Source organism: Saimiri boliviensis, chromosome 4, assembly GCF_048565385.1.
Source record: "Saimiri boliviensis isolate mSaiBol1 chromosome 4, mSaiBol1.pri, whole genome shotgun sequence".
NCBI lineage: Eukaryota > Metazoa > Chordata > Mammalia > Primates > Cebidae > Saimiri > Saimiri boliviensis.
The window spans coordinates 99,539,569-99,564,054 of NC_133452.1; the positions used below are offsets into that span (position 1 = coordinate 99,539,569).

At 49.0% G+C, this 24,486-nt stretch overlaps 2 protein-coding genes across 20 annotated transcripts in view; one reads left to right on the forward strand and one right to left on the reverse strand.

Moving 5' to 3' along the window:
* The window catches only part of TCP11 (t-complex 11), a 144,487-nt gene that overhangs the window by 90,112 nt on the left and 29,889 nt on the right, over positions 1–24,486 (reverse strand). The window lies entirely within an intron of this gene.
* SCUBE3 (signal peptide, CUB domain and EGF like domain containing 3) overlaps positions 8,444–24,486 on the forward strand; it is a 39,369-nt gene continuing 23,326 nt past the window's right edge. For 2 of the 4 annotated variants that reach the window (XM_003923177.4, XM_003923176.4), the window contains exons 1-3: positions 8,446–9,033; positions 22,160–22,282; positions 23,187–23,312. In XM_003923177.4, coding sequence (XP_003923226.2) covers positions 8,949–9,033; positions 22,160–22,282; positions 23,187–23,312 — 334 coding nt within the window. In that variant the 5' untranslated portion in view covers positions 8,446–8,948. Of the gene's footprint in view, positions 9,034–22,159; positions 22,283–23,186; positions 23,313–24,486 lie in introns of all 4 variants that reach the window. The other 2 variants (XM_074397930.1, XM_010334054.3) reach the window with 2 other exon arrangements.

A 24,486-nucleotide genomic window follows, 5' to 3' on the forward strand; every position in this document is an offset into this window, starting at 1 on the left:
GCATCCTCAGACTGGTGGGAGGCAGGGAGGCAAGATCAGGGAATGCTTCACTTCTCCTCTGAGATTTGTGAGACTCACCCTTCCTTCATTCTTTCAGCCATTCAACAAATATTTGCTGAACACAACTATCTGCCAGGCATATGCTTAGAGCTGGGGACACAGTGGCGACCCAAATGAGTCTTTCCCTGAAAGGTTTGACTGAACTAGCGGAAGATAAACAGACCATTCCCATTACCGTATGGCCAGGGCCATGACTGGGATATATTTCAAGGACGACTGAGCTCCAAGTTTCCTGGGGCAGTAAAAAGACTTTCCCAACAAGGTACCATGTAAGCTGGATCTTTTAAGTTTTAACAGGGTCTCATGTAGCCCAGGCTAGAGTGCAGTGGTGAGATCACAGCTCACTGCAGCCTCCAACTCCTGGGCTCAAGAAGTCCTCCCACCTCAGCCTCTGAGTAGCTAGGACTACAGGTGCACATCACCACTTTGGCTCATTTTAAAATTTTTTGTAGAGACAGGGTCTCATTATGTTGTCCAGGCTGGTCTTGAACTTCTAGCTTCAAGTCATCCTCCTGCCTCGCCTCCCAAAACACTGGGATTTCAGATACGAGCCACTGCACCAGCCCTAAGCAGGATTTTACAGGGCAGTAGTAGTTCTCCAGCTGACAAGAATATGGTGTGTGCCAGGCATGGTGTAGCTAGGGTGTAGTGATGATGAAGTCAGAAGACAAGCATGAAAAGTCACTGGAAAGAAAGGCTCAGGACTGGCACAGAAGGCCATGTACACTGTGCCAAGCAGCTAAAACTTAGCTCTTCCAGGGCGTGGCCCACAGGATATACAGAAAGTACCTGAACTGTAGCAGCAGCAAGAGGAATGGGGAGGAGAACTGTGCTTAGAACGCGGAGGAATCCAAATGCGGCCCCTGAGTGGGTTATGAAGCTGTTAACCTCAAGATGGAGATCGCAGGAAGGAAACAGGTCAGGGTGGAACATTGCGAGGAATGAGTTCAGTTGGGGGTAGGTTCAGCTTGAGGTTTTGAAAAATACCTTTGGAAGTATCTATACATAGATGGAAATATAGGACTAGATAGGAAAGAGAGGAGGGAGCTAGAGCTATAGATCTGCAAACTGAACATATGGAATTAGAGTTAGGAGAAAAGTGAGGTTAGGGATATAGATTTGGTGGTCACTGGCACACTGGCGGTGCCTGGAGCCATAATACCCCACTATGTGCTGTCCACCTATTTTGTGAGGGACCTTCCATATAAGTCATCATCAGTAACACTCCAACAACCTGCAAGGTCAGAAGTTTATCCTCCCTGTTTTCCAGATGAGGAAGATGAAGCTCAAAGAGATGAAGAAACTTGCCCAAGCTCACCCATTGATGTTGCTGGAAATTAAACTTAGGACTGTCTGACCACAAAGCCAGTGTTCTTTCCATCACCCTTGCTGACTCTCAGAGAGTCCCTAGGGAGGTCGCATAGAGTGAGAAGTAAAAAAAGCCAGGCTAGAAGCCCAAACTCTCTAGCATTTAAGAGGCCAGTGGAGAGAAAGCAACCAGCAGGAGATGCAGGAAAAGAAAGCGCTCCCAGAAGGGGAAGAAGAATGTTCAGAGGTTTTGGATGAGGCAGAGAGGTCAGGCTAGATAAGGACTGGCAAGCAGCCCTGGATATGAAGACGTGGAAGTCGCTGGAGACGTTGGGGGGAGGGGTGTCAGAGGGAGCCTGGGACAGAATGAGCTAGGGCCAGGGGTGAAAGGGAAGCACTGACATGGAGACCTCAGGCAGAGAAGCTGGGAGTCTGGAAGGACGGGAGGCAGTAGGGTCTGGGGAACTTTCCTGTTCCTACTATAGGATGCTGCAGATCTTTTTGTGTTTATAGAAGAGCTGAGATGAGGCATTCAGGCAAAAGAGGGGATACCTGACAGAGCGAGCTCCCTGAAGTGGCAAGAGGGGATGAGATCCCGGTACATGTATATGGTATTAGGCTTGGACAAAAGGAGGGACCCCTCTCTTATCAATGGAGAGAGAAGGGGGCAGGGACTAGGCGGCTCAGGTCAGATGGCTCCTGGGTTTTTGGAGAAATAGGAGTTGAGGATGCTGACTGGAGAAGTATGGGGGCTGGGGTGGGCAGAAGAGAAACAAATTTGAGAAGGCAGCTGTGTGGACCGGGACAGGGTGTAGGCCTGGGGTGGTTGGAGACTTGCCTTGTGATGTGCAGGGTTCTGGAACCACACATTGGTGATGATGCCAATTGGCAAAGTAGAGATTTTTGTTTCCTTTGTGGAAGCAGCTGGGGTGCAGGTGGAAAGGAAGCAGGTGGTAAAGTAACACAGGAGTGGAGGTGGGCAGAGACGGGGGTGGGAGGAAACTGGGGTGAAGGGCCAAGGGAGTTAAACTGGAGGTGGCCTAAGTATCCAGAAAAGAGGCTGGAACAGGTATAAACAGCTTGGATTGGGTTACCTCCGCCCTATATCCTGGCAGGGCTGCCTGTGGACCCCTCTGTAAAGCCAACACTAAGGGCCTGGGAAAAAGGTACTCCTAGAATCCCAGAGCTGGAACAGATTTTGAGAGAGGGTTACTTCTAAGCCTCTGCCTATATGGCAAAATGACTCCTCAACCATCCTGAAGGAGTGCAAAACACAGACAGAGTCGGCCTGTCCACCAGCCTAGTAAGATCCCCTCCCTCCCTTCCATTTCTTTTGTTGCTGTTCTGACTGGTCTCTTTTCCTCTCCATCTGTCCATTACTGATTTTTGTTTATGTGACTATTTTGCCTTTTTTTTTTTTTTCCATTTTTTAAGACAGAATTTCACTCGTCACCCAGGCTAGAATGCAATGGCACTATCTCAGTTGAAAACTCAACCTGCCAGGTTCAAGCAATTCTCCTGCCTTAGCCTTCCGAGTAGCTGGGATTACAGGTGCCTGCCACCATGCCCACCTAATTTTTGTATTTTTAGTAGAGATGGGGTTTCACCATGTTGGCCAGGCTGGTCTTTGAACTCCTGACTTCAGGTGATCCACCTGCCTCAGCCTCCCAAAGTGCTGGGATTACAGGTGTGAGCCATCGTGCTTGGCCTATTTTGGTCCACTTCTTTCTTTCTTGTTTAACAGTCATCAAGATTCAGCTCAAATCACCCCTCATTTATGAAGTCTTCTGGGATGACTGACTTCTGTTTCCTCTGAATTTACATGGCACTTTCTGTCTGGCCTTTTCAACGTCGCTCAGATATTCTTCATTCAAATATTCTGTTTTTCATATGCGGCCCTTGCCTACCTGCTAAAATACGTGGCATTTGGGGAATCTGCCCTGTGATGCATAGTGGTGGTGTGTAACCTTACATTGGTGTTGCATCTCCTCCGGTGAGGATCACGTTTTTCATTTCTTTTGTATACTCTAGAGGGTATATAACAGCTTAGCTGGAGGTGTAACTACCTTATACCACCGGATGGAAGGGCTGATGACTGGTCAAATCATCAGGAAGAAGAAAAGTGAGAACCAGAAGTAGGTACTGGCAGCTCTGAGGATACAGGCTAAGGAGTGCTCATTTAGGAGTCAGAAGTCAGGGGAGACATAGATTTTGCTTCCAGCTTTGTATCTTAAATATTGTGTGACTCTGGACAAGCCATGTTACCTCCCATCATCAGAGAGATGATGGTCAAAGTCTTTTGCAGTTCTATTAATGACTCTCCAGAGCAAGGAAATGTGTACAGAGCCCTGTATGTGAAGATGCTGGTCTATGACCCTCAGCCTGCCTCAGTGATTAGAGTGTAAGAGTGGCAAAGGTGTATCAAGTTTCTGTGAATTCAGAGGAGGCAATGTGGACAGCTGAGGAGGTATACAAGCTTCAGAGTTAGGTCTGGGCCCAAGTCCTGGCTTTATTCTTTCTTAGTCTGTCATCATGGGCAAGTTAATCTCCCTGAGACTGTTTTCCCACCAATAAAATGGGAATAACAATTCTTGCCTTATCGACTCATGATGGAGTGCCTGGTACAGTGCCTGGCACATAGATAGCACTCGGTAAATGGTAGCTGTGAGCTCTAATTTGTGTTTCAGGGTGTCTTCTTAAGGCAGAGAAGGAGGTGCAAGACAGTAGGGATGGAGAGACTCCAGAGCTACCTAGCTGGCAAGTCAATATTCTTCTAACTGCATAATGGATAATTGCTGCTGATAAGGGTAGTGTGCTGGAATGCATGGAATTTTTGGAACGTTCTCAGTAGGAATGTATGACAGACGGGAACCTGCTGGGGGTGCTGAGAATCTAGCCCAGTTGGCTGTGCTCACACCCAGTGGCATCAAAGCCTGATCTGGGACAAGGCTGCTTCCTCCCACCAAGCACTACTGTACCTTTGTTATCAAACACTTGGGTTTTTTTTTTTTTTGGACAGAGTCTTGTTCTGTCACACAGGTCAGAGCAGTGGCACAATCTCGGCTCGCTGCAACCTCCACCTCCCAGGTTCAAGTGATTCTCCTGCCTCAGCCTCCTGAGTAACTGGGATTACAGGCATGCACCACCACACATGGCTAATTTTTGTATTTTTAGTAGAGATGGGGTTTCACCATGTTGGCTAGGCTGGTCTTGAACTTCTGACCTCAAGTGATCTGCCCTCCTCAGCCTCCCACAGTGATTGGATTACAGGTGTGAGCCATTGCACTTGGCCCCAAACACTTGGGCTTTTGTTCTTCTGAGAAGTAGTGGAAAGAACAATAGCCTCCACCTATTGAATGCCTACTATGTGCCAAGTGTTTTCCACATATTATCTCATTTCATTTACACCATTAACCCTATAAGGTTTTTATTCCCTATGTCAGATGAGAACACTGAAGCTCCCTGAGATTGAGTAACTTGCCTGAAGTCACAGAGGTAGAAAGTAACAGAGCTGAAATTTGAATTGCAGGTTTGTTTAGAGTACACACAGACACTGATGGACACCTTTGAGGTCATATAACCGTATCTGTTTTTCCAGATGAAGAAACAACTCACCAAGAAAAATAGATGGCTGGGAAATAGTAGGGCCTGACATTGCCTCAGGGCAATTTACTTCTAGCTCATATGTGCTCTCCATTAGACTATGTGGCACTGCCCTTCAAGGTAGGGTCACTGGAGTCATTTTATATATGGGGAAGCTGAGAAGCAGAAAGAAAAAGCAAAGCTCATAGGAGACCTGGCAGGGGAGGGGAAGCCTCTGAGTGTGGTGGGGCCCTGGCAGAAGGATCCCTAAACAGGGCCTGAATCAAGATCTATCAGATATGGGCTCCCGACCCCTGTCCAGTCTTCTCCCCAGATATTTTCAGGAGCAAGTAGAATGAAATGAGTGTCAGAAGCATTCCTGAAGGAAAATGAAGCCCCCAAACAAACTGCAACCTTAGAGGTGGGTGTGGGAGGCCCAGAGCCCACTGGACATATTGTCCCTGCTGGTTATGATATGGCATATGCTGCTGCTGCTTCTGTAGTACCACTTGCAAGAGCCATCTTGTTATTCCTTCCCTGTTATCTTCCTGAGTTACTGTCCAACTGAGTCCCTGCAGAAGAGGACAAGGCAGAAGGCAATGGGAATTGGACCAGCACCCCAATTGAGGGACAGCAGAGAAAAGAGAGAGGATATTTTAAAAACTGGGGCAAACTGTGCAGAAGGAGCAATGTCCTCCAACCATGGAAGCTGCCTCTCGACTGTTCACCCTCTTTCTATCTTCTTTCCTTCCATTGTAAGGGAAAGAGGAAAGACCTCTTGAAAGGTTGTGAGGACTTTCTTGGAGTGTGAGGCTATGAGACTGGTCTCAGAATGAGACCAGACCAGGTCCAATTTTCTACAGGGAAGATGCTGCTAGGACCCAGACTAGCCTCACAGAGCCCTCAGGGTATCCAGGAGGAAGAGGCAATGACCAGGATAGGTGACTCAGTTCTGAAACCCTCAATATTGGATGCCCACATCAGCTGGGGAAAGGGGTGGGCTTTGTTGGCAATGGTCCTGTCCACCAGGAGAAGAGCTGAACTGTTCCTTTCCTAGGGATTGAGTAGAAAAGTAGGATGGAAACAGACTCAGACTTCTTTCCTGGGATAAAAATTAGTTTTAAACAAGTCCTATGTCAATGGGCCTCAGTTTCCTCAGAAAACAAGAGTTGGAAGGGGCAGTGCCCCCAGGAAGCCTGGGGGAGGAGGCCTGGAGAACCTTGCATAGCATCAGAGATGACCGTTGGGATGGGAGCACATAGATCATGGGAATGATGTGGAGGCCACAGAAAAGGCTGGGTCAGATGATCGAGGTCCCTCCCAGCCCTGTCACTCTAAGATGCCCTCCCTCCTTTATTCCACTGGCAAACCCCTCCCCTTGCAGCAGTTTTGCCTGCTGCCACCAATTATGTGTAGGGTTGGAGGACAAGTATAAACTTGCCATCCTATTTGCCCTAAACCGCATGGTTTCAAAAAAAAGAGAAAGATTGGAGGTTGCCAGACAGTTCCTGTGATCTCCATGGGGGCACAGAGAGAGAGCCGAGGAGCCCCCCAAGGCTGAGAGGGGAGATGGCACTCTGCCTTGCTTTGCTCTTCCTCTGCCTTCTTTGGACACTAGTGTAGCTCCTCTGGGTCCCTGGGGGGATGGAGGGAGGGCCTCTACATCCTCCTTAAGGTGGACAAGGAGGATTCCGTAAGGGGGTTATGGGTTATTTGGGGTCTTCAGTTCAGGGTGATTTCCCGGCCCTCTGAGTATGGATATTGCCCTGGCTTTCAGGGAGGGAGGTTCAGGTGGATTGTTCCACCTCAGCCACTATGTGTCTGGAAGATCGTTTTTGTTACCCTCTAGTTGCCTTTTATCTCATCCTACCAGTTTCCCTCTGATGATTTCTTCTTCTCCCCTTGGACCAGCTGAGCTTCTCCTCTACAACTCGGCAAAAAGAGGCAGTTCCCTGCTCTTCTCTCCCACTGCCACCCACCTAATCTGGTTCCAGAGTACCCTTAGCTCTTCAGAGGATTCTATAGGGTAGAAGCAGGGCTTATATCACCAGGACACTGTGAATTGGGGTGCTGGTCCAATTCCCATTGTCTTCTGCAGGGACTCAGTTGGACAGTAACTCAGGAAGATAACAGGGAAGGAATAACAAGATGGCTCTTGCAAGTGGTACTACAAAAGCAGCAGCAGCATATGCCATATCATAACCAGAAGCAGCATATGCCATATCATAACCAGCAGGGACAGTATGTCCAGTGGGCTCTGGGCCTCCCACACCCACCTCTAAGGTTGCAGTTTGTTTGGGGGCTTCATTTTCCTTCAGGAATGCTTCTGACATTTCATTCTACTTGCTCCTGAAAATATCTGGGGAGAAGACTGGACAGGGGTCGGGAGCCCATACCTGATAGATCTTGATTCAGGCCCTGTTTAGGGATCCTTCTGCCAGGGCCCCACCACACTCAGAGGCTTCCCCTCCCCTGCCAGGTCTCCTATGAGCTTTGCTTTTTCTTTCTGCTTCTCAGCTTCCCCATATATAAAATGACTCCAGTGACCCTACCTTGAAGAATGGACCGGACCAGTCACGACCACCTCTTGAAGCCAGGTGCAGGTTCGGAGGAGCCTCTTGAACCTGTCTTTATGTCTTCGTGTTTAGACACATAGACATGATTCTGCGGGGTAGCTTTCGCCCCTGTGCTGACCACATGAAAGTGTCTGTACGTTAGTCCATGTCTCGATGGGTAGGGTGGTTCAGTGGGCTTACCTCCGAGGCCTTAACTGCAAGGGAGTCTGCCCTGGAGCTGGCAGTTTTAGCATGGGGAGGTGACTTTCTTCTTGGTCCTCAAAGTGGACTCAGATCTAGGAATGGGGACTGAGTCCTGAGAGGGGGGGTGTCATAGCTGTAAAAGTTGGGAGGGGGTTACTCAGCCTGGTGTCGGAGGCGCTCTGTATTTCGAGGTTCTATGTCCCGTGGCAGGCTGTGTTGGTGGACATGTCCGAGTGCCCACATGTCCACGTCTGCCCCAGCCTCCCCGACACCTCACGCCCTCTTTGTCTCCGGTGGAAGTGTGCGTGCAAACCTGTGCCGCACGGCCTTCCTCGCGTGAGAGCGGTGGGGACGCACTCTCGCTTCCCCAATCTTTCCTCTGGGAGAGAGGACGAGCCGGGGCCCGGTGCTGTTTGGTCTGGAGCCGAGCGGGGCTTGCATTGATCCATTGATTGTGCGCGGTCTGCGCCTGACCTCCCTGCTCCCGGGGAAGCCGTCTCCATGGAGACCAGGCCCGCTCCCCCAGCGCGGGATTGTAAATTCCTGCAGGCAGCGGCCCGGCAGCCTGGGGAGGGGGCCGCCGCGCCCGGGCGCGCAGGGGGAGCGGCCGCCGCGCCAAGGCCCCATTTGAAAGAAAAAAGGGCACGAAAAAGGAGGTGGTGGAGGAGGAGGAGGAGGAGGGGGAGGAGGAAGAAAACGAAAAGGAGCGAGGAGAGGAGGAGAAAGAGGAGGAGGAGGAGAAAGGCGAAGAAAAAGAGCCGTAGAGACCGAGAAAGAGCGAGAGGAAGAAAGAGAGGCAGAAAGGGCGTGTTTCTGGCGCTGCGTTTCCCCTCCCCTTTCTCAGGTCCTTCGCTCGGGGCTCTGCGCGCTCTCCGGCTGCAGCTCTCTCCCTGCGAAGCTGGAAATTGGGTGGGATTAGACAGTGTAGCCCCGCCGCCGCCGCTGGCAGAGCCCGGCTTGGAGAGGGCGGGGGTTCCCCTCAGTCAGTCGCCCCGGGCGCCCCTCGCCTAGTCTCACTCTCCGCCTCGCTCTCCCCGACGTCTGGCCAGGAGGAGCCAGTAGCATCGGGAGCCTCCCGCTGAGGGCGCCGCGGTCCGCGCCCCGCGGCTAGAGCCCCCGGCCTGGCCTCGGCGGGGCGCCCCCTCCCCTCCCCCTCCTGCGCGCTGGGACCCAACTGGCTTCCGCCCTCCCCGGGCCGCGAGACCGGCCCCGGCGGCCGGGCCGCCCGTAGCTCCAGCCATGGGCTCGGGGCGCGTACCCGGGCTCTGCCTGCTCGTCCTGCTGGTCCACGCCCGCGCTGCCCAGAACAGCAAAGCCGCGCAAGGTAAGGAAGGAGGGGCGCACAGCCGGGGGGCTGTCCCAGCTGCTGGGCCCCAGGGCCTAGGCGCGATTCCCGAGGGGCAGGGCAGGTGCTGGGGAGCGTGCTGCTGTCAGAACTCGGCTCTGTGCACCCGCACTCCCCCGCCAGGGGCCCGACTGCTGGGCGCTGCGCCCGGAGCGAAAAGCCAGACGAGCTGGGGGCGGCAGAGAGGAGTGAGAAGCTCTGGGGGCAGTGGGCAGAAGAGACCACGCGCCTCAGAATTCCGCCCGACTTCATCTACCCCCAGCATCTTCGAAAGACTTCTTGTCCTTCAAAGTCTGAGAGGGAATCTTGTCTTCTCTCAAACATTGCCAGAAACTTACGCTGTGGCCTGGAGAGACTGAGGGAATAATGAAAACTTTTCAGCTGTGCGGTATATTTCTTTCCCTTACCCCCAACCCGCATGCAAAGTTAGACAGACATTTCTAAGTTAATGCCCTATCAGTGGAAAAATGTTGAAGAAAAATAGCGTCTTTTATGGAAAAAAATCAACTCATCTCTCACCGAATGGTAGGGGGTGAAGAGGAGAAGAAAATTTCTCTGACTGACTCCGACAGGAATGTTGCGTTTCTGCCTCTTTGGGGGGAAATCTCTTTCGTCTTGCAGGGCTTTCATTTCTTATCATAATATTTATTTATTAAGGCCTCGGGTTTCCAATTTCATTTAAATCCAGGTCACAATTGCATTAAAATAACAAAGTAGAATTCTAGGCTGGGGAGCTTTGACAGATCCCTCTAAGAATTAAAGAGAGAGACCGGGAGGCCTCCCGCCCCCGTCCCTGACCCCCAGCTCATCGCCTGGCGGGTCCCAAGGCTGTGCAGACACCGACAAGGCTGATGTACCACAGTTCTCTCAGGACAGTTTCCTCCTCCCACTTGACCTCTTGCTGTACCCCTCCCCCATCGTGTCCTCACAGACAAGAGATTTATATGGACAAAAAGAAAATTCCTCCTGGCAAGGTTTTGCCCAGGAGGGTCTGATTCTGCCTATTGTCTCAGGGGCTCCTGAAGCCAGCTGGGGCGAGGAGGTGGCTGGACCAGAAGGAAAGTTGAACTTGGGAGTTGAGGAAGCCTAAGTGTCTGACGTAGGTCACTGTGTCCCAGAGCCTGAGCTCTTGGCTTTGAAGCTGCTCTGTTGTATGGGATGGGCTCCTGCTCTGTGAAAAGGAAGGCGCTGTGTCAGTACCACTCTCCTCTCCTCGAACACTGCCTCTTCAGCTAACCTCTTCCCCCTCCAACCTGTCCTTTCGCAGAACTGAAATTAGACCCTCAGCTGTCAAATACTGGACCCTCTCCCCATACCTTCCAACCCTGGACTGCCTCTTTACCAGGCCTGGTTCCAGACAGCCCACCACCACTGCCACCTCAACCTGGGAGCAACCCCTCTCCTCATTGTGGATTTGTGTTTTCATAAACAAAGCTGGCCTTTGTAGTGTGTGTTGATTTATTCATAACATGGAATTCGCTAGGGAGTTTAGTCTGAAGGAAGGAACAGATTTCATGAAGTAATCTAGAGACAAGATAAGGGCCAAGTTGAAGCCAGTGTCTGTAGTGGTCTAGTGAGGCTGGGGACCAAAGGAAAAGCAGTGTATTCCAGGGGGGCCTGGCCCCTCCAAGGGACAGGTGCCATCAAACCAAGGCACTCAAGTATGGGAGATCAGTTCATCATTCGGGCATGGGAGTCAGAATTCCTCCGTGGTACTCCAGGGCTCCCACTTTCACTGGACTCCCTGCTGGGTACAGAGGAAAATGCTGCCAGAGTGGAGGCTCCTGCCCTCAAGGAACTTATAGAAGGGTAGTTTTGTCCCCAGCTTATCTCATTCATAGGCCACCCTTGCTGTGACTGGACTGCAATTAGCTTGGCATAGTCCTTCTTTTCTTCTGATCCCTAAGCTTGGCCTAGAAGCTTATCTAATTCACAGGCCACCCTTGCTGTGACTGGACTGCAATTAGCTTGGCATAGTCCTTCTTTTCTTCTGATCCCTAAGCTTGGCCTAGAATGGAAGCCTTTCATTGAACCCTTCTCTTCAGGAAATCTACAAACCCCATCTGCCAGAGATTGCCTAATAGCAGGTTTGCTGGGTTACAGGGATGTCTCTGGGCACAAATTTGCAGGCAGATCCTGCAGGAAGAACTAGTACTAACCAGGTGGGGCAGCCTTACCACCTTACCCATAGACAGAGTCTGTGGGCATCAGGGAGGTCTTGCCTTCAAACATACCTCCTGGTTATCAGCAGTGCCACAAAGTGTGTCTTTAATGCCACATGCTTTATGTGAAGCACTAGAAGATCTTTAAAATCAAATACGCTTGGTAAGTATCTTGCATGGAGTTACTATACCTCTGGGGATATCTGGGTTTCTGTCCCATTTCATCAGAGATTCCCGCAATGGGAAAACCAAAGTCATGTGGAAGGGGGGAAGGAGGGAGACAAGGAAGGGAGCCCTAAGTGTAAAGGTGAGTGTGCGAGTGTGCACACGAGAGGTTCACCACGATCACCCACAGGCAACATAGCTGGATGTCTGTGTTTCTTGCAACTTAGTTACTAAGAGTAAACTGCTGTTTTAGTGTGAGAACTGTGTGGAAGAGTGGGTGGGTAAGCCTGTGTGACTGGGAGGGAGGGAGCATGAGGGGACAGGGTTTTGAGTGTTTTTCAAGTGCTTGTCTGTATATTTTAAAGTAGACAGACTGGATAACCAAGATAATTGTTAACTTAAAAGCATTAATTTGCTTTGCTCGTAGGGGGGTAGGTGTGGGGGGGCGGCGAGTGGTTTAAAAGACCTAATCCTCACATAGGGCTCAGGTTACAGCTGAATGAAAAGGTCTCTAGGCCTCCAGGGAAACTTGTCCCCAGGGCTGGCTCCAGGAGAGCCAGGCTGGCCATTTAGTTTACCTGGTAGTTTTCTCTCCCTGTTAGGGATAGAGTTTTGATAAAGTCATGCATTTAGAATTTCCAAGTAACACCATACCTGGGACTGAGAGTGTTCGTGTGGTGGCAAACAGTGTCTCTCTGTCTCGGTGTGTCTCTCTGGGTCTCTGTCTGGGTATATGTGTCTCTTTCTTTCCCCCACCCTTCTCTTCCTCTTTAATGTGGCTGTTTCCTCTTCTCCCCGCTTCCCTGGGCCCCTGTGGCCAGCTCTTTACAGTGAGGGGACTGTTCCTCCTAGCCCCTCCCTCCAAAATATGAAATGAAAACCATAACCGTGTCAGCGGGTAAGGGTGGCCCCGTGGGCAGCCGGCTACTGCTTGTGCCCCATCCAGGCCACACTGGAGAGTCCCCACTCACAGCCTAATCTTTAGTCAGTTCCCTCTAAGCCCACCCCCCATTTTTCCAGAAAGTGGAGAAGGGAGTGGACTGCTTAGAAATTCCTCAGGAATCCCTTTGACCTCTCTTCTCTCAGTGACATGTCTCGGAGGTGGGGAAAGCCTGAGGGTGGGAGGATACAGAGACTTTTTCCTGTTTTCAACCCCTTCTCATCTCCTTGAGTCTCTGCAGGGTGGAATAAATGAAAGGGGACTGGAAGACACTAAGGCCAGAATTACTGCAGGCAGAGAAAGAAGACAGCCATCAGCAGCCCTCAAATGATATTGTTTTCTGAAACTTTCAGGAATCTGAGAGCATGAGAACCGGTTTGAGATGTGAGCAGCTGGGACCTGTTGTAAAAGGAGCCAGCCCTGGGTGTGAGTTTGGGAATGTGAGGTGTGCATTCGCTGGGATGTGTGAACGTGTGTGCATGACTCACAGTGTGTGTGTGTGTGTGTGTGTGTGTGCACGCACAGGGCTCTGGTGAGAGGAAAGAGGAAGTGGGGCAATGTGCGTTTTGTTTTAGTTGGAGAAGTAAAGAAGTGGAATGGCTTGGTCCAGTGCCTTGAACTGAGGACAGGGAAAGGGAACAAATGGCTTCAGACCTTTTGAGAAGATGGAGCTGGAAGAGCTTGCTACCTGAACCCATTCAGTCCTTGACCCCGGCTCTGGTCCCCAAATGTCAGGGTGTGGGCCTCCTTTGATGTCCTGTATCCCTGGTACATGACCACTTATAAGAAAGAGTCCCTGTCAGGGCTGGAAACTGTGGCGCTGCTCTGAGGCTGGCAGTGCCCACAAGAGGCCCAGACCTGGGGACAGCTTCTTTAGGCTCAGTTAGAAGACTGGAGTCTGGAAACAGAAGAACTGCTGGGCCTTGGGGATAGAAGTGAAACAACAGTCAATCCAGGGATGTTTCGGGGGTACAGGAGCTAGTCGCCTGGGTGAAGAGGGGACAGAGACTCCCTACTGGCCACTGGACATTGGACTGGCTACTCTCCTGTTCCCATGCCCACCCAATGCCAGCCTCAAGTGGCACTGGGGGTACAGAGGCAGATGGTGCCAGTGGGTTTAGACAAATGCAGAGCCTAAGGATTTGAGCCTCTGAGATCAATGAAATTCCTCTCCTCACTTGTAAGATATCAGTAGGGTTCCTTGCAGCTCTGAGATTATGCACATCTAATTGAAATCCGTCCTGCTGAAAGCTGAAGATGCTGTGGCAAGCCTCAGTCCTGAAATGGGGCCTCCACAGGTTACTCACCCAAATCTCAGGCCCTCTCCTCCCTGGACACTGCTCCACTTCTGTCTGCATGAGACTAGATCACTTGGATACTCTTTCTTTCTTCCCCTACCCCAGTTTCCTGGAGCCCCAAGTAGCTAATAGTTCTTACTGGGTCCATAAGTGAGTATTTACCTCTGGAAATAGTCCCTGAAGAACACATGTGTGTTTGTGTATGTGTGTATCCAACAAAGTTGGGAAGTGGAGCTGGGCCCCAAGACTAGCTCCTAGCATGTTTCTATCTCTGAGACTAGCTGTCTGTATTCTGCCCTAGCCTAGACATGTCACCCTGCAGATCCAAGCACTGCTTTGTAGTTGCTATTGGATGCCGTGCTTTGGCTGCACAAACGGGATGATGACCCCCTATATAGGGCACAGTGGTCCTTGCTCTTACCTATGGTTTTCCCTGTGGCTATAATCATAGCACTAGAAAGCTGTGGGGTATGGATTTCTGAGCCCCACAAACAGCTGTGGGGTTTGGATTTCTTCAGGTCTAGTCACTGAGGGTGACAAGCTGAGGAAGGACTTGGGCAGGGGCTGCAGGGCTGGAGGGAAGATCCAGGATAAGGAAACAGATCTAAGGAATCGCTCCATAAGGCGGGAGTATCAGGATATGTGGGCACTGAGGGGAGGGTTGGGGAAGGGGAGTGCTTGAAGGGTAGACTGTGGGGAGCAGGTTTACAGAGAGGACGTTTTTACAAGTTTCTAATTATATTTATTTGGAGTTTTCCTCTGGCGGTTTGAAGCTGTTAACAGCAGGAACCTGTATCCCTGGTGTTTGTTTTTGTTTCTAACCAGCTGCTTGGCCCCAGCATAGTGAATCCAAGGGCAGGCAACACCTGCCCACTGCTGCACCACCCACCCTTTCCTTATTGCAACTGTGTCTGCACCCTCCCTGCCCACTACTTGGCCCTGCTCTCTTGTGCTGCTCCCATGCCCAAAGCCTCAGAGCATCAGCATTCCCACTGCTAATTTCCTCCTCAGATCATCCACATTTCAGCTCCTTCCATTCCATGGTTATGTACTGGATACATGCTTCATGCTGAACTAAGTGCTGAGAGGGAGTTGGGGGAGGTACAACAATGACTAAGGCATGGATTTCCTCCCTCAAGTGCTTAGAGAAGACAGTGGGTAGTGAGAGAGCACTGGACTGGGAGTTTGAAGATATGTGTCCTGGCTCTACACTACCTGTTTGTTCTTTCCTGAGATATCCTCACTGGGGTTCACTTTCCTCATTTGTTCCATGAGAGAAGACAGTTTGAAGACCAAGTGAACCAACCTGTACACTTCATGAAAAACTGTACGCTTCATGAAATTATACAAATCTGAGTTTACTTTTTCACTTAATTTAAAGAGATAATAATACTAATCACAAAACCAAAATCTACCCATACCCATTGGCTGCCTCCCTGCCCCTCACTCCACAATGTTCTGTTCTTCCCCCATTTCACTACCCGTTCTCTAAAAGCCTCTGACTCAGGGTTGTTGATTTTGTCCATACTGAAAGGGAGAAAATTCTTGTCCAATTAGGGTTACATTCAAATGATCAAGGAGCCAGATTAGAGGTAAGGCAGGACATCAGAGAGAAACTTATCAGGGTCCCGGGAAAGTGACAAGGTTCTGAGGTTCAGCCCCCCACTCCCCTCCAAATCACCAAACACCAACAGCTTTTCCTGGCTATTCAGTTGAGCAAGCTAAGCTTGAGAGAGAGGAGAGGATACTTTTTTAAAAAGGAGAAAGTGCCCTGTCTCCTCCTTGGAATCAACAGGTGGTCATTTGTGTGGTTTTCTGGACTTTTCTAGGCCACCCTCATCCTTGCATAAGCTTTTTCCAGACTGAGAATGGGTCCAGGCTCTCGCTGAGGTCACATTGCCTCAGCCAGTCCCAAGACAGCCTGGTACTCCAAGCTCTGCCAATCTCCCTGGCTGCTATTTTGATCTGGAGGTAGATATGCACAGATGTGGGTACATGTGCATGTGCTGTAGGTTAGGATATCACAGCCCAAGCCTGGGCTGGTTCTATTTTGGATGTTACTTAGATGTAGCAACTTAACAGGTGAGAATGAGGGAACTCACCAGGGGCAAGCAGTGGAATGCCTGTCTCAGGCGCCCCATCACTGGGTGTTAGTTAGCATAGAGGCTGGAGAACATCTGTTGATGGGGATGCTCTGAAAAGATCCCTATAGCAGCCCCACATGATGTCTGAAGACTCTGAGACCCTATGACTCATTGGTCCCAGTCTCTTCTGGCCCCAACATTCATCATATGGATGCCTTTAAGTAAGTACTATCCCTTTTTGAGTTTCCTCTCTCCCTAGTCTTCACTTGAGACTAAACTTCCTGGGACTTCCCTCCACCCAGAACAGATGTGGGATCATAGGAAAGAAGTGAGATTTTTCTCTGAGGTAACACAGAGCAGAAGGGATGCCACAGATAGACCAATCCACTTACCACTAAGCCATCTATCTCTCCATCCACTCGCCTAGCTGTTTAACAAATATTTACTAGGTGCCTTCAACGAAGAATTCATCTCTTCTTCACTGACAAATCCCCAGCACCTAGCACAGTGCTCCCCATGTTGGAGGTGCTCAGTACCATTCACTGAGTGAGTGAATGAATGCTCAGCTCTATTCCAGTTGCTGCATGGGTTTCAAAGCTCTAGGAGCCATGGCCTCAAGGAGCTTACAGCTTCAGTAGGAAAATTATACCCATGAATCAAAAGTTAAATAATGGTACAAGGTAACATATGAGGTATCACAGGCCTGGGATTGATCAGGTGACCAGAGAGCCTGACAGTAAAAGTCTTAGGAGTGAAGAGAAAGAGTACATCACAGAAGGCTGGTAGTGTCACAGGGAGTGTCCCAGCAGAGGCACCTGAACTGGGTCCTCAAGGACATTTAAGGAGAGGAAAACAGCAGAATGCAGTACACACACCATATATCCTGGGCTAGACTGGCTGGGCCGAGGATGTCACAGCCATGTGGGTGGGTACATTAGGGCACTAGACAGGCTGTTTCTGACTGTCCCACTGGGCCCATCAAATTTGCCCACAACTACCACCACTCCTGTGGGTGGTAAGGTAATTACTGTGGTAATGGAAAGGCGGGGTGGACTCTACCTAAGGGGTCTGCTTGTCCACAGCCGGCATCCCTCCTTATTTCTATTTGTTACTCTTCCTGAGCTGGGCCTGGGCAAACTTGTGAAGTAGATGAAGTATTTCCTTAGAAACCCCCCTGCTTCCTTTTTTAGGGTACACCTGCCCATTCTCAGAATCTTAGGACTGCTTGTGTTCTAATAATCCACCCTTCTGGTCTGACCTTTTGACCCTCATATCCCCTACCCCATCCTACCCTTCCTACTTACATTTAGGAGAGTTTATGGAGCGCTCTGCTAGGCATTAAAGCAAATTTCAGAAGAAATGCCAGATGCCGCTGGGGAATGCTGCTGTAGTTAACGACCTGTGCCTTTGTGCCAGGACAGGGTGAAGCAGGGAGGTCTTGGCTTGCCTATGGTATCTCTGCAGCTACCACTCTCCCCCACTTCAACTTTGGTTCCAATGCATGGCATGAGGTAGGTGGGGATGAGGTCTCTCTAACCTTCAAAAAGAATTGTGGAGGACAGTTTTTGGGTTCCCAACTGGCCTCTCACCCACTTCACCCCCACTTTTTGGGCAGTTCCCAGCACAGGTAGAGTAAGCAGTGGGGATGTGTCTCCCCAAATCCTCCCACCAACACATGCTGCCCTGGTGCTGCATTCGCCACACCAGGCCTGAAATGGGGCATTGAGAGGGGAAAGGGAGTTCAGAAAGGATACAGGGAGAAAGCTGGAGAGAAGGAATAATAGTAGCAAATCTTGGTCACACATGGTGGCTCACACCTGTAATACCAGCACTTTGGGGGGCCAACATGAGAGGATCACTCAAGTCCAGGAGTTCAAGACCAGCTTGGGCAATAGACCCTGTCCCTAAAAAGAATTTTTAAAAATTAGCTGGGCATGATGGTGCATGCATATAGTCCCAGTTACTCAGTAGGCTGAGGTGGGAGGATCACTTGAGTCCAGGATTTTGAGGTTGCAGTGAGCTGTGTTCATACCATTGCATTCCAGCCTGGGCAAGCAGAGCAAGATCCTGTCTCTGTTTCAACAATAAAGGGAAAAAAAGCCAACATTTGTTGAGCACTTGCTATATGCCCAGAATGTGGTGCTAAGTACTTGATGGGCATTAACTCATCTGATGTTCCTGGAAGCCCCATGGGGAGGTACTATGATTAGTATTATTCTCACATACAGAAGAGGAAACTGGTAAGTTCAGAGGTTGGCCCAGGACCACACAGATACAGGTAGAGCTAGCATTAGAACTGATGGTGTTGCTCCAGAACCCCTCTCTTAACTACTCTGTCATGTGGCTGCCCCCTGATCTCTTCCCAGTTTAGGCAAATAGTTTATTTGCATTACCTGAGTTGGGAAAGGAAAATAGATGTGGCCCCGGCCTCACCCTGGAGATCCTGATTCCGCTGGCCTAGGGGGCACTTGTACATTCACATTTTTTCAAAAGCCCCCAGGGAATTCCAGTGTGCAGCCAGGGTTGAGAACCACTGGTCTAAACCAGTCCACACCCAATAGCATCAACTGGTTTGCCAGCTAGTAAACACTTGCATCCTGAGAAAACAAACTAAGATGAAACTGCTGTGAGTGTTGAAGGGTCCTTGCAAGGACAAATGCTGGATGGGCACATATGGTAGAAAGGAGCTCTGGAAGAAATGAGTGGCAAAAAGAGGAGACGCTGGATATAATGTGGGGCCCTTTCACAGCTCTTAGGTCTGTTCTGCGTCGAAAGAATCCAAACAAACATTGAAGGGACATTTTCCTGAGCAGGTACCTAGCCAAGTGAGGAAAGCCGAACATGCTTAAAGTATCAGCGGAGCAATTCAGTGACAGATGTAAATGAACTGAGGAAAACAGTCCCCTTGGACCAGGAACTCACTAGGATCAGGGCTTACAAGGAAGAGCTTTTGGGAAGACAATTTTGAGCCAGAATGGAAAGCTGAGCATAGTGTGGCTGGAAGAGAAAAGTAAGGAGTGCATCTGCAATGTGAATAATGAGACATGTGCAAATGCATGGAAAGGAAAAGGATGGTTAGGTATTGTAGGGGAAACAGGAGAGAGAAAGTCTTCTAGAGCAGAGACTTTGCTGGAGAAGGAAAAGCATTGTGAGCAGGGAGATGAGGGAGAGGGGCCAATAAGATGGTAGAAGAAATCTGGCTGTAGATGGGGTCTAAAGAATCTGCAGCCAGATGCAGTGGCTCATGCCTGTAATCCCAGCACTTTCGGAGGCCGAGGCAGGCAGATCTCTTGAGGTCAGGAGTTTGAGACCAGCCTGGCCAACGTGGCAAAACCATGTCTCTACTAAAAATACAAAAATCAGCCAAGTGTGATGGCATGCACCTGTAATCCTAGCTACTCAGGAGGCTGAGGCAGAATTGCTTGAATCTGGGAGGCAGAAAGTTGTAGTGAGCCAAGACCATACCACTACTGTACTCCAGCATGGACGACAGAGCAAGACTCCGTCTGAAAAAAAAAAAAAAAAGAATCTGGGGGCAGGACAGGTAAAATAACAAAAAGAATCTTCTAGGAGGCCTGGGTTTGTGGTGATCAGCATCAAGATCCACTCTAGTACTGGTGAGCACTGAATGGGAGGCAAAGGGAAGAACTGGGAGCCAATGTAGCCTGACACAGTCTTAAAGTACCAGCTGATTCAGAGATAGGCACATACCTCTGATATCGCCAGGGGAGCAGTTCAGACCAATCTCCATGCTGCTGGACCCAGGGAGTATCTCTTATTCAGAACCCCAGAGCAGTACTATCTAACAGAACTTTCTGTAGTGTTGGAAATGTTCCATATCTATGCTTTCCGCCATGGTAGCCTCTAGCCACATGTGGCTATTGAGCATCTGGCCTGTAGCTAGTGCAACTGAGGAAGTGAATTTTAAATTAAATAACTACATGTGGCTAGTGGCTGTCATACTGTCCTAGAGCCATCTGTTGCCTGAACAGTGAATGAATACCATCTCAAGCTTCCTGTATTGGGACCCCACTGTTTACCAGATACTTTATTAGGCAATTTACACAAATTATCCCATTAACTACTCACAGCCTCTCATGAGGAGATATTATCATCCCCATTTTAATGGAGAGGAGATGGAGAATAAGAAAAACATCCCTAGAGATGGGTAGAGCTGGATTTGAATCTGGGACCAACTGGTTTCAGTGCTTATGATTGTTCTGTGATAGCACATTTCTTTATATTGTTTTCATCAGTGGGACAAACTGATTCTCCACAGAGCCTCTTACCATCTACAAGATTTCTCTTGCCTTTACCTATGAACTAGTCTTTCATGCCCTCTCTTTTCTATTCTTTCACTATGGGTGTCTACCTGCTGGCTCACCCACTTCTCAGGGTGGGCCAGCAGGTAGACACCATAACTGTAGAGCCTGAGCAAGGTGGAGAGTAAGTGTAGACAGAGGCTTCTGGCACTTAAAATCAACAGGCATGATGGTTGGCTGCAGAGGAGTTGAAGGGTAGAATGCAGGACTGAACGGAAGCCTGTGAGATTTCAGGCAGGGTGTTTGGGGATTTCAGTTCTCTTCATAGTGCCAGGAAGCTTCAGAGTATAAAAGCAGAGGACAGATAACTGTCTCAAGCTAGGACTCCGGGTATCTATAAATTGGAGAGAATACTGGTCCATGCATCCATTCACTCAGTTAAAAATATCAATCACTTAAGGATTTGGATTCAAAAAGGCTAAAATGAGTCCTCAGAATATGCATTTTAACAAAATCCAGGCAAGTCTATGGCCCATAGATCACACTTGGATGTCAAACTGTCTTGGTTTCAAATCTCATCTCTTTCACTTGCAGGCTTCCACTTAAAATACTACTTTGGGTTTCCCAGTTTACTTCCGGAAGTAATCTTTCTCCTCTGATCTGCCCTGTAACACAGGTTCTCAACCTTGACTACACATCAGAATAACCGGAAGAGCTTTAGAAAAATACTGATGGCCAGATATTAGTCCAGGCTATTTGACCAGAATCTCTGGGGATGGGGCTTGGGCATCTCCTAAGAGAGCTGACTCTGATATGCAGGGTCAAGGACCGCCTCACCTTATCTTTCATGCCTTCAGGGCATTTACCTCATCTTGCTTCATGTTTTTTCTTTCTCCTTTTAGCTGGGCTGAGTCACCTTTGAGCCTCCACAGCCATCATTATGATGCCTTTCACAAATTCCCAATAAGGCATTTTCAACTGAGTAACATGTTTCTCTATTTCAGTTCAGATTTGAGGGTACCATAATATTGCCCCAGAAGTTGGAATCTTTTACCCAAAGACTCTTTTCTGTGTCCTTTCTTTTTTTTTTCTTTTTCTTTTTTTTTTTTTTTTTTTTGAGACGGAGTTTCGCTCTTGTTACCCAGGCTGGAGTGCAATGGCGCGATCTCGGCTCACCGCAACCTCCGCCTCCTGGGTTCAGGCAATTCTCCTGCCTCAGCCTCCTGAGTAGCTGGGATTACAGGCATGTGCCACCATGCCCAGCTAATTTTTTGTATTTTTAGTAGAGACGGGGTTTCACCATGTTGACCAGGATGGTCTCGATCTCTTGACCTCATGATCCACCCGCCTCGGCCTCCCAAAGTGCTGGGATTACAGGCGTGAGCCACCGCGCCCGGCCTTCTGTGTCCTTTCTTAATCATGTTCTTTTTGCTAGATCACGACTGGCCTCTTCAAGTATAGCTCTATGTATAGTACCTATTGTTAGAGCAAGGGCCAGGAGAGAGAGGAACACTGAGGGTTAGGGCCTCAAGGGCTGCACTTATTGGGCTCCTAGTAGCTGGTGCTAACCTCTGCCAGCTCCAGATGTCTCCATTGTTGGCAGCACAAGGGCTGAGAAAGATCATCCAAGATGGAACGTTTTTCCTCTAAAGCGTCTTGGAGCCATGGTGGGCAAGTGGAAGCAGGCCTGGTCTCTAGCAGAATCATGAGACAGATGAAGACCTCTCAGATGCCCCACCCCCCTTTCTTCCTCCTTTACCAATGACTGCTGGACCCTGCTACCTTCTCAGAGGCCACTGTTCCCATGCCTTTTCCCTTAACACTCCCTCCCTCTAAGCCTGCTTCTAAGAAAGATAAATTCATTCACTTTAAGTTGATAACTCCTAATCAAGTTACATATACTACCCACTCTAAGGGTTGTCTGTTTGTTTTCAAATAAAAGAGTGTTTTGAATGATGGAGTTTTAGCTGTTACTGTGGATTAAGTATTTTTGAGGGCAGGGGGTTCTTTCTGAATTCCTGAAATCAGTGTCTGCCGACTCTGAAATCAGAGGGATGTGGGACAGCACCTGTTTCTGGAGGGATCACTGCCTCTGTTTTAGAGAAGAGGGGATTCCACCTTGGAAGCCCACCTTCAAGATACCCCTTGAGAGGTGCCGACAGAGGTTCTGATGTGCCCCCTCTGCTCCTGCCAGATGTGGATGAGTGTGTGGAGGGGACTGACAACTGCCACATCGATGCTATCTGCCAGAACACCCCAAGGTCATACAAGTGTATCTGCAAGTCTGGCTACACAGGAGATGGCAAACACTGCAAAGGTGAGGCTGTGAGGGTACCTGGAGGAGAGGGACCTGTGGAAGAGGGCAAACCAGTGCCACTGCCCTCAGTTGGCCACTCTCAATCACACCAAGGCTAGAAATTCCACTGGTCAAGTGGGGCGGATGAGAGGGCAAATACACTTCCCAGAGAGGGTGCCATTTTCTAATTTGCACAAAGGCACCATGCAGGCTAGCAGAAACCCTGGTAGGGACAGTTCACAGTCTGTCTGGGGTAGGAGCATAAGAATCATGAAACTAAGGCCTGAGGTTTCCTGGCATTGAAACCTTTATCTTTAGACCCTTACACCAAGCCCACAATGGAAGGGAAGAGACGGTATGCTTCAGAGGAAGTTCATAATGTAAACACATCTTCCCCTCACAATTAAATCAATACAAATTAGTCTTGAGATACCGTATTTATGAGCTTCAGTGTCGGTAAGACTTTTAGTGGACAGGGTACACTTCATTCCTAGTTGCATTATAAATTGAAAAGTAATTTTGTAATACCTACCAGGAATCTTCAAAGGTATTTATTTCCTTTGATCCAGGAATTTTACTCTTGGGGACTTATTCAAAGAAACAAAATAATATATGGGAGAAGATGTTCCTTTGATGCATTATCTATGATGGTAAAAATAAATGAAAGAAATCTAAATGTCTAACAATAGAGAAAAAAGTTATGAGAATAGAAAAATAATATTCTGCAACCATGTACAGTGGTAATTAGAAAGACTGGTTGGAGACATGAAAATGTTTATGACTTAGGCTTAAATGAAAACACCAAAATGCTAAATGCTTATAGGACATAAACATAACTACGTAAACACAACCATAAGGCTGAGTCTGGGGGTGGACAGTGAGTTCACAGGTGGGTTCAGCTGTCTTAGCTTCTCTTTGCCCACAGACGTGGATGAGTGCGAGCGAGAGGACAATGCAGGTTGTGTGCATGACTGTGTCAACATCCCTGGCAATTACCGGTGTACCTGCTATGATGGATTCCACCTGGCACATGACGGACACAACTGTCTGGGTAAGCAAAGGAGAGGGGATTTGGTGGAGGGTTGTCTTGTGGAGAAAGAGGTCTTTTCAGTATTTCCTATTTCTCAGGGAAGGAGGAGAAAGTGATCAAAAAGAGCTACATTAACAAGAGAATAAGGTCAGCCTCCTTTTTGAGACAAGCCACTTAAGATGAAAAATCCTGCTGGATGAAAAACATCAGAGGAGAAGCTGCTATGAAATGCTCCTAGGGCAAGGGCCAGGAGATGGGAATAGTGGGCTTAGCCAGTGGTGAGGCATGTTAGAAAGCTGATTTGGCTCCACACAGATATCTTGGTTCTGCTGCTTACTAGCTTTGGGTCTTGGGAATATCAGTCAGTCTCTGGAAATCTCAGCATTCTCTTCTCTAAAATGGGGGTGGGACCAGGTGTGATGGCTCACACCTGTAATCCCAGCACTTTGGGAGGCTGAGACAGGAGGACTGCTTGAGCCAGGAGTTCAAGACAGGCCTGGGCAACATGGTGAGACCCTGTCCTTACAAATAATAATAATAATAATAATAAATAAGTCAGTCGTGGTGGCACACACCTGTAGTCCCAGCTACTTGGGAGGCTGAGGTGGGAGGATCACTTGAGCCCAGGAGGTCGAGGCTGCAGTTAGCCATGAATATGTCACTGCACTCCAGCCTGGACAATCTTATCTCGAAAAATAATAATAACATAGAATAGATGTGGTAATAACCCACTCAAAGGCTGCCGTGTGGATCACCACAAGACAACATGTGAAAAGAGCCCTGTACAATCCTTAGCACCTAGTAGGTGCTCGGTAATGGGAAGAATGTTGATGATGATGATGACGGTGCAGAGGCCCCAGGGAGCCTCTGCTTCTTACAGGCTTGTTTTCTCCCAGTTCTTCCTGCAATCTCGTCTCACCCTCTCCTCACTGATCTCCTTTGTCCAAAGAGCTGGGTCAGAGATAAGAGAATCTTTAAGGAACTGAACTCAACTATGGTCTCTGTCATTTTGGAAAATTACTGGGACCAAGTCAGTCTCTTCCCCAAGTAGAAAACCTGAAACTCATAGCAGAAAAGGATTTGAAATTTGAACTCAGGGCCTTCTCCTAAACTCCTTCCTGTAGCCACAATAGAAAACAGGCAATAGAAGCATAAAGGACCAGGAAAGGAAGAGAAACAAGAGGAATGATGTTCA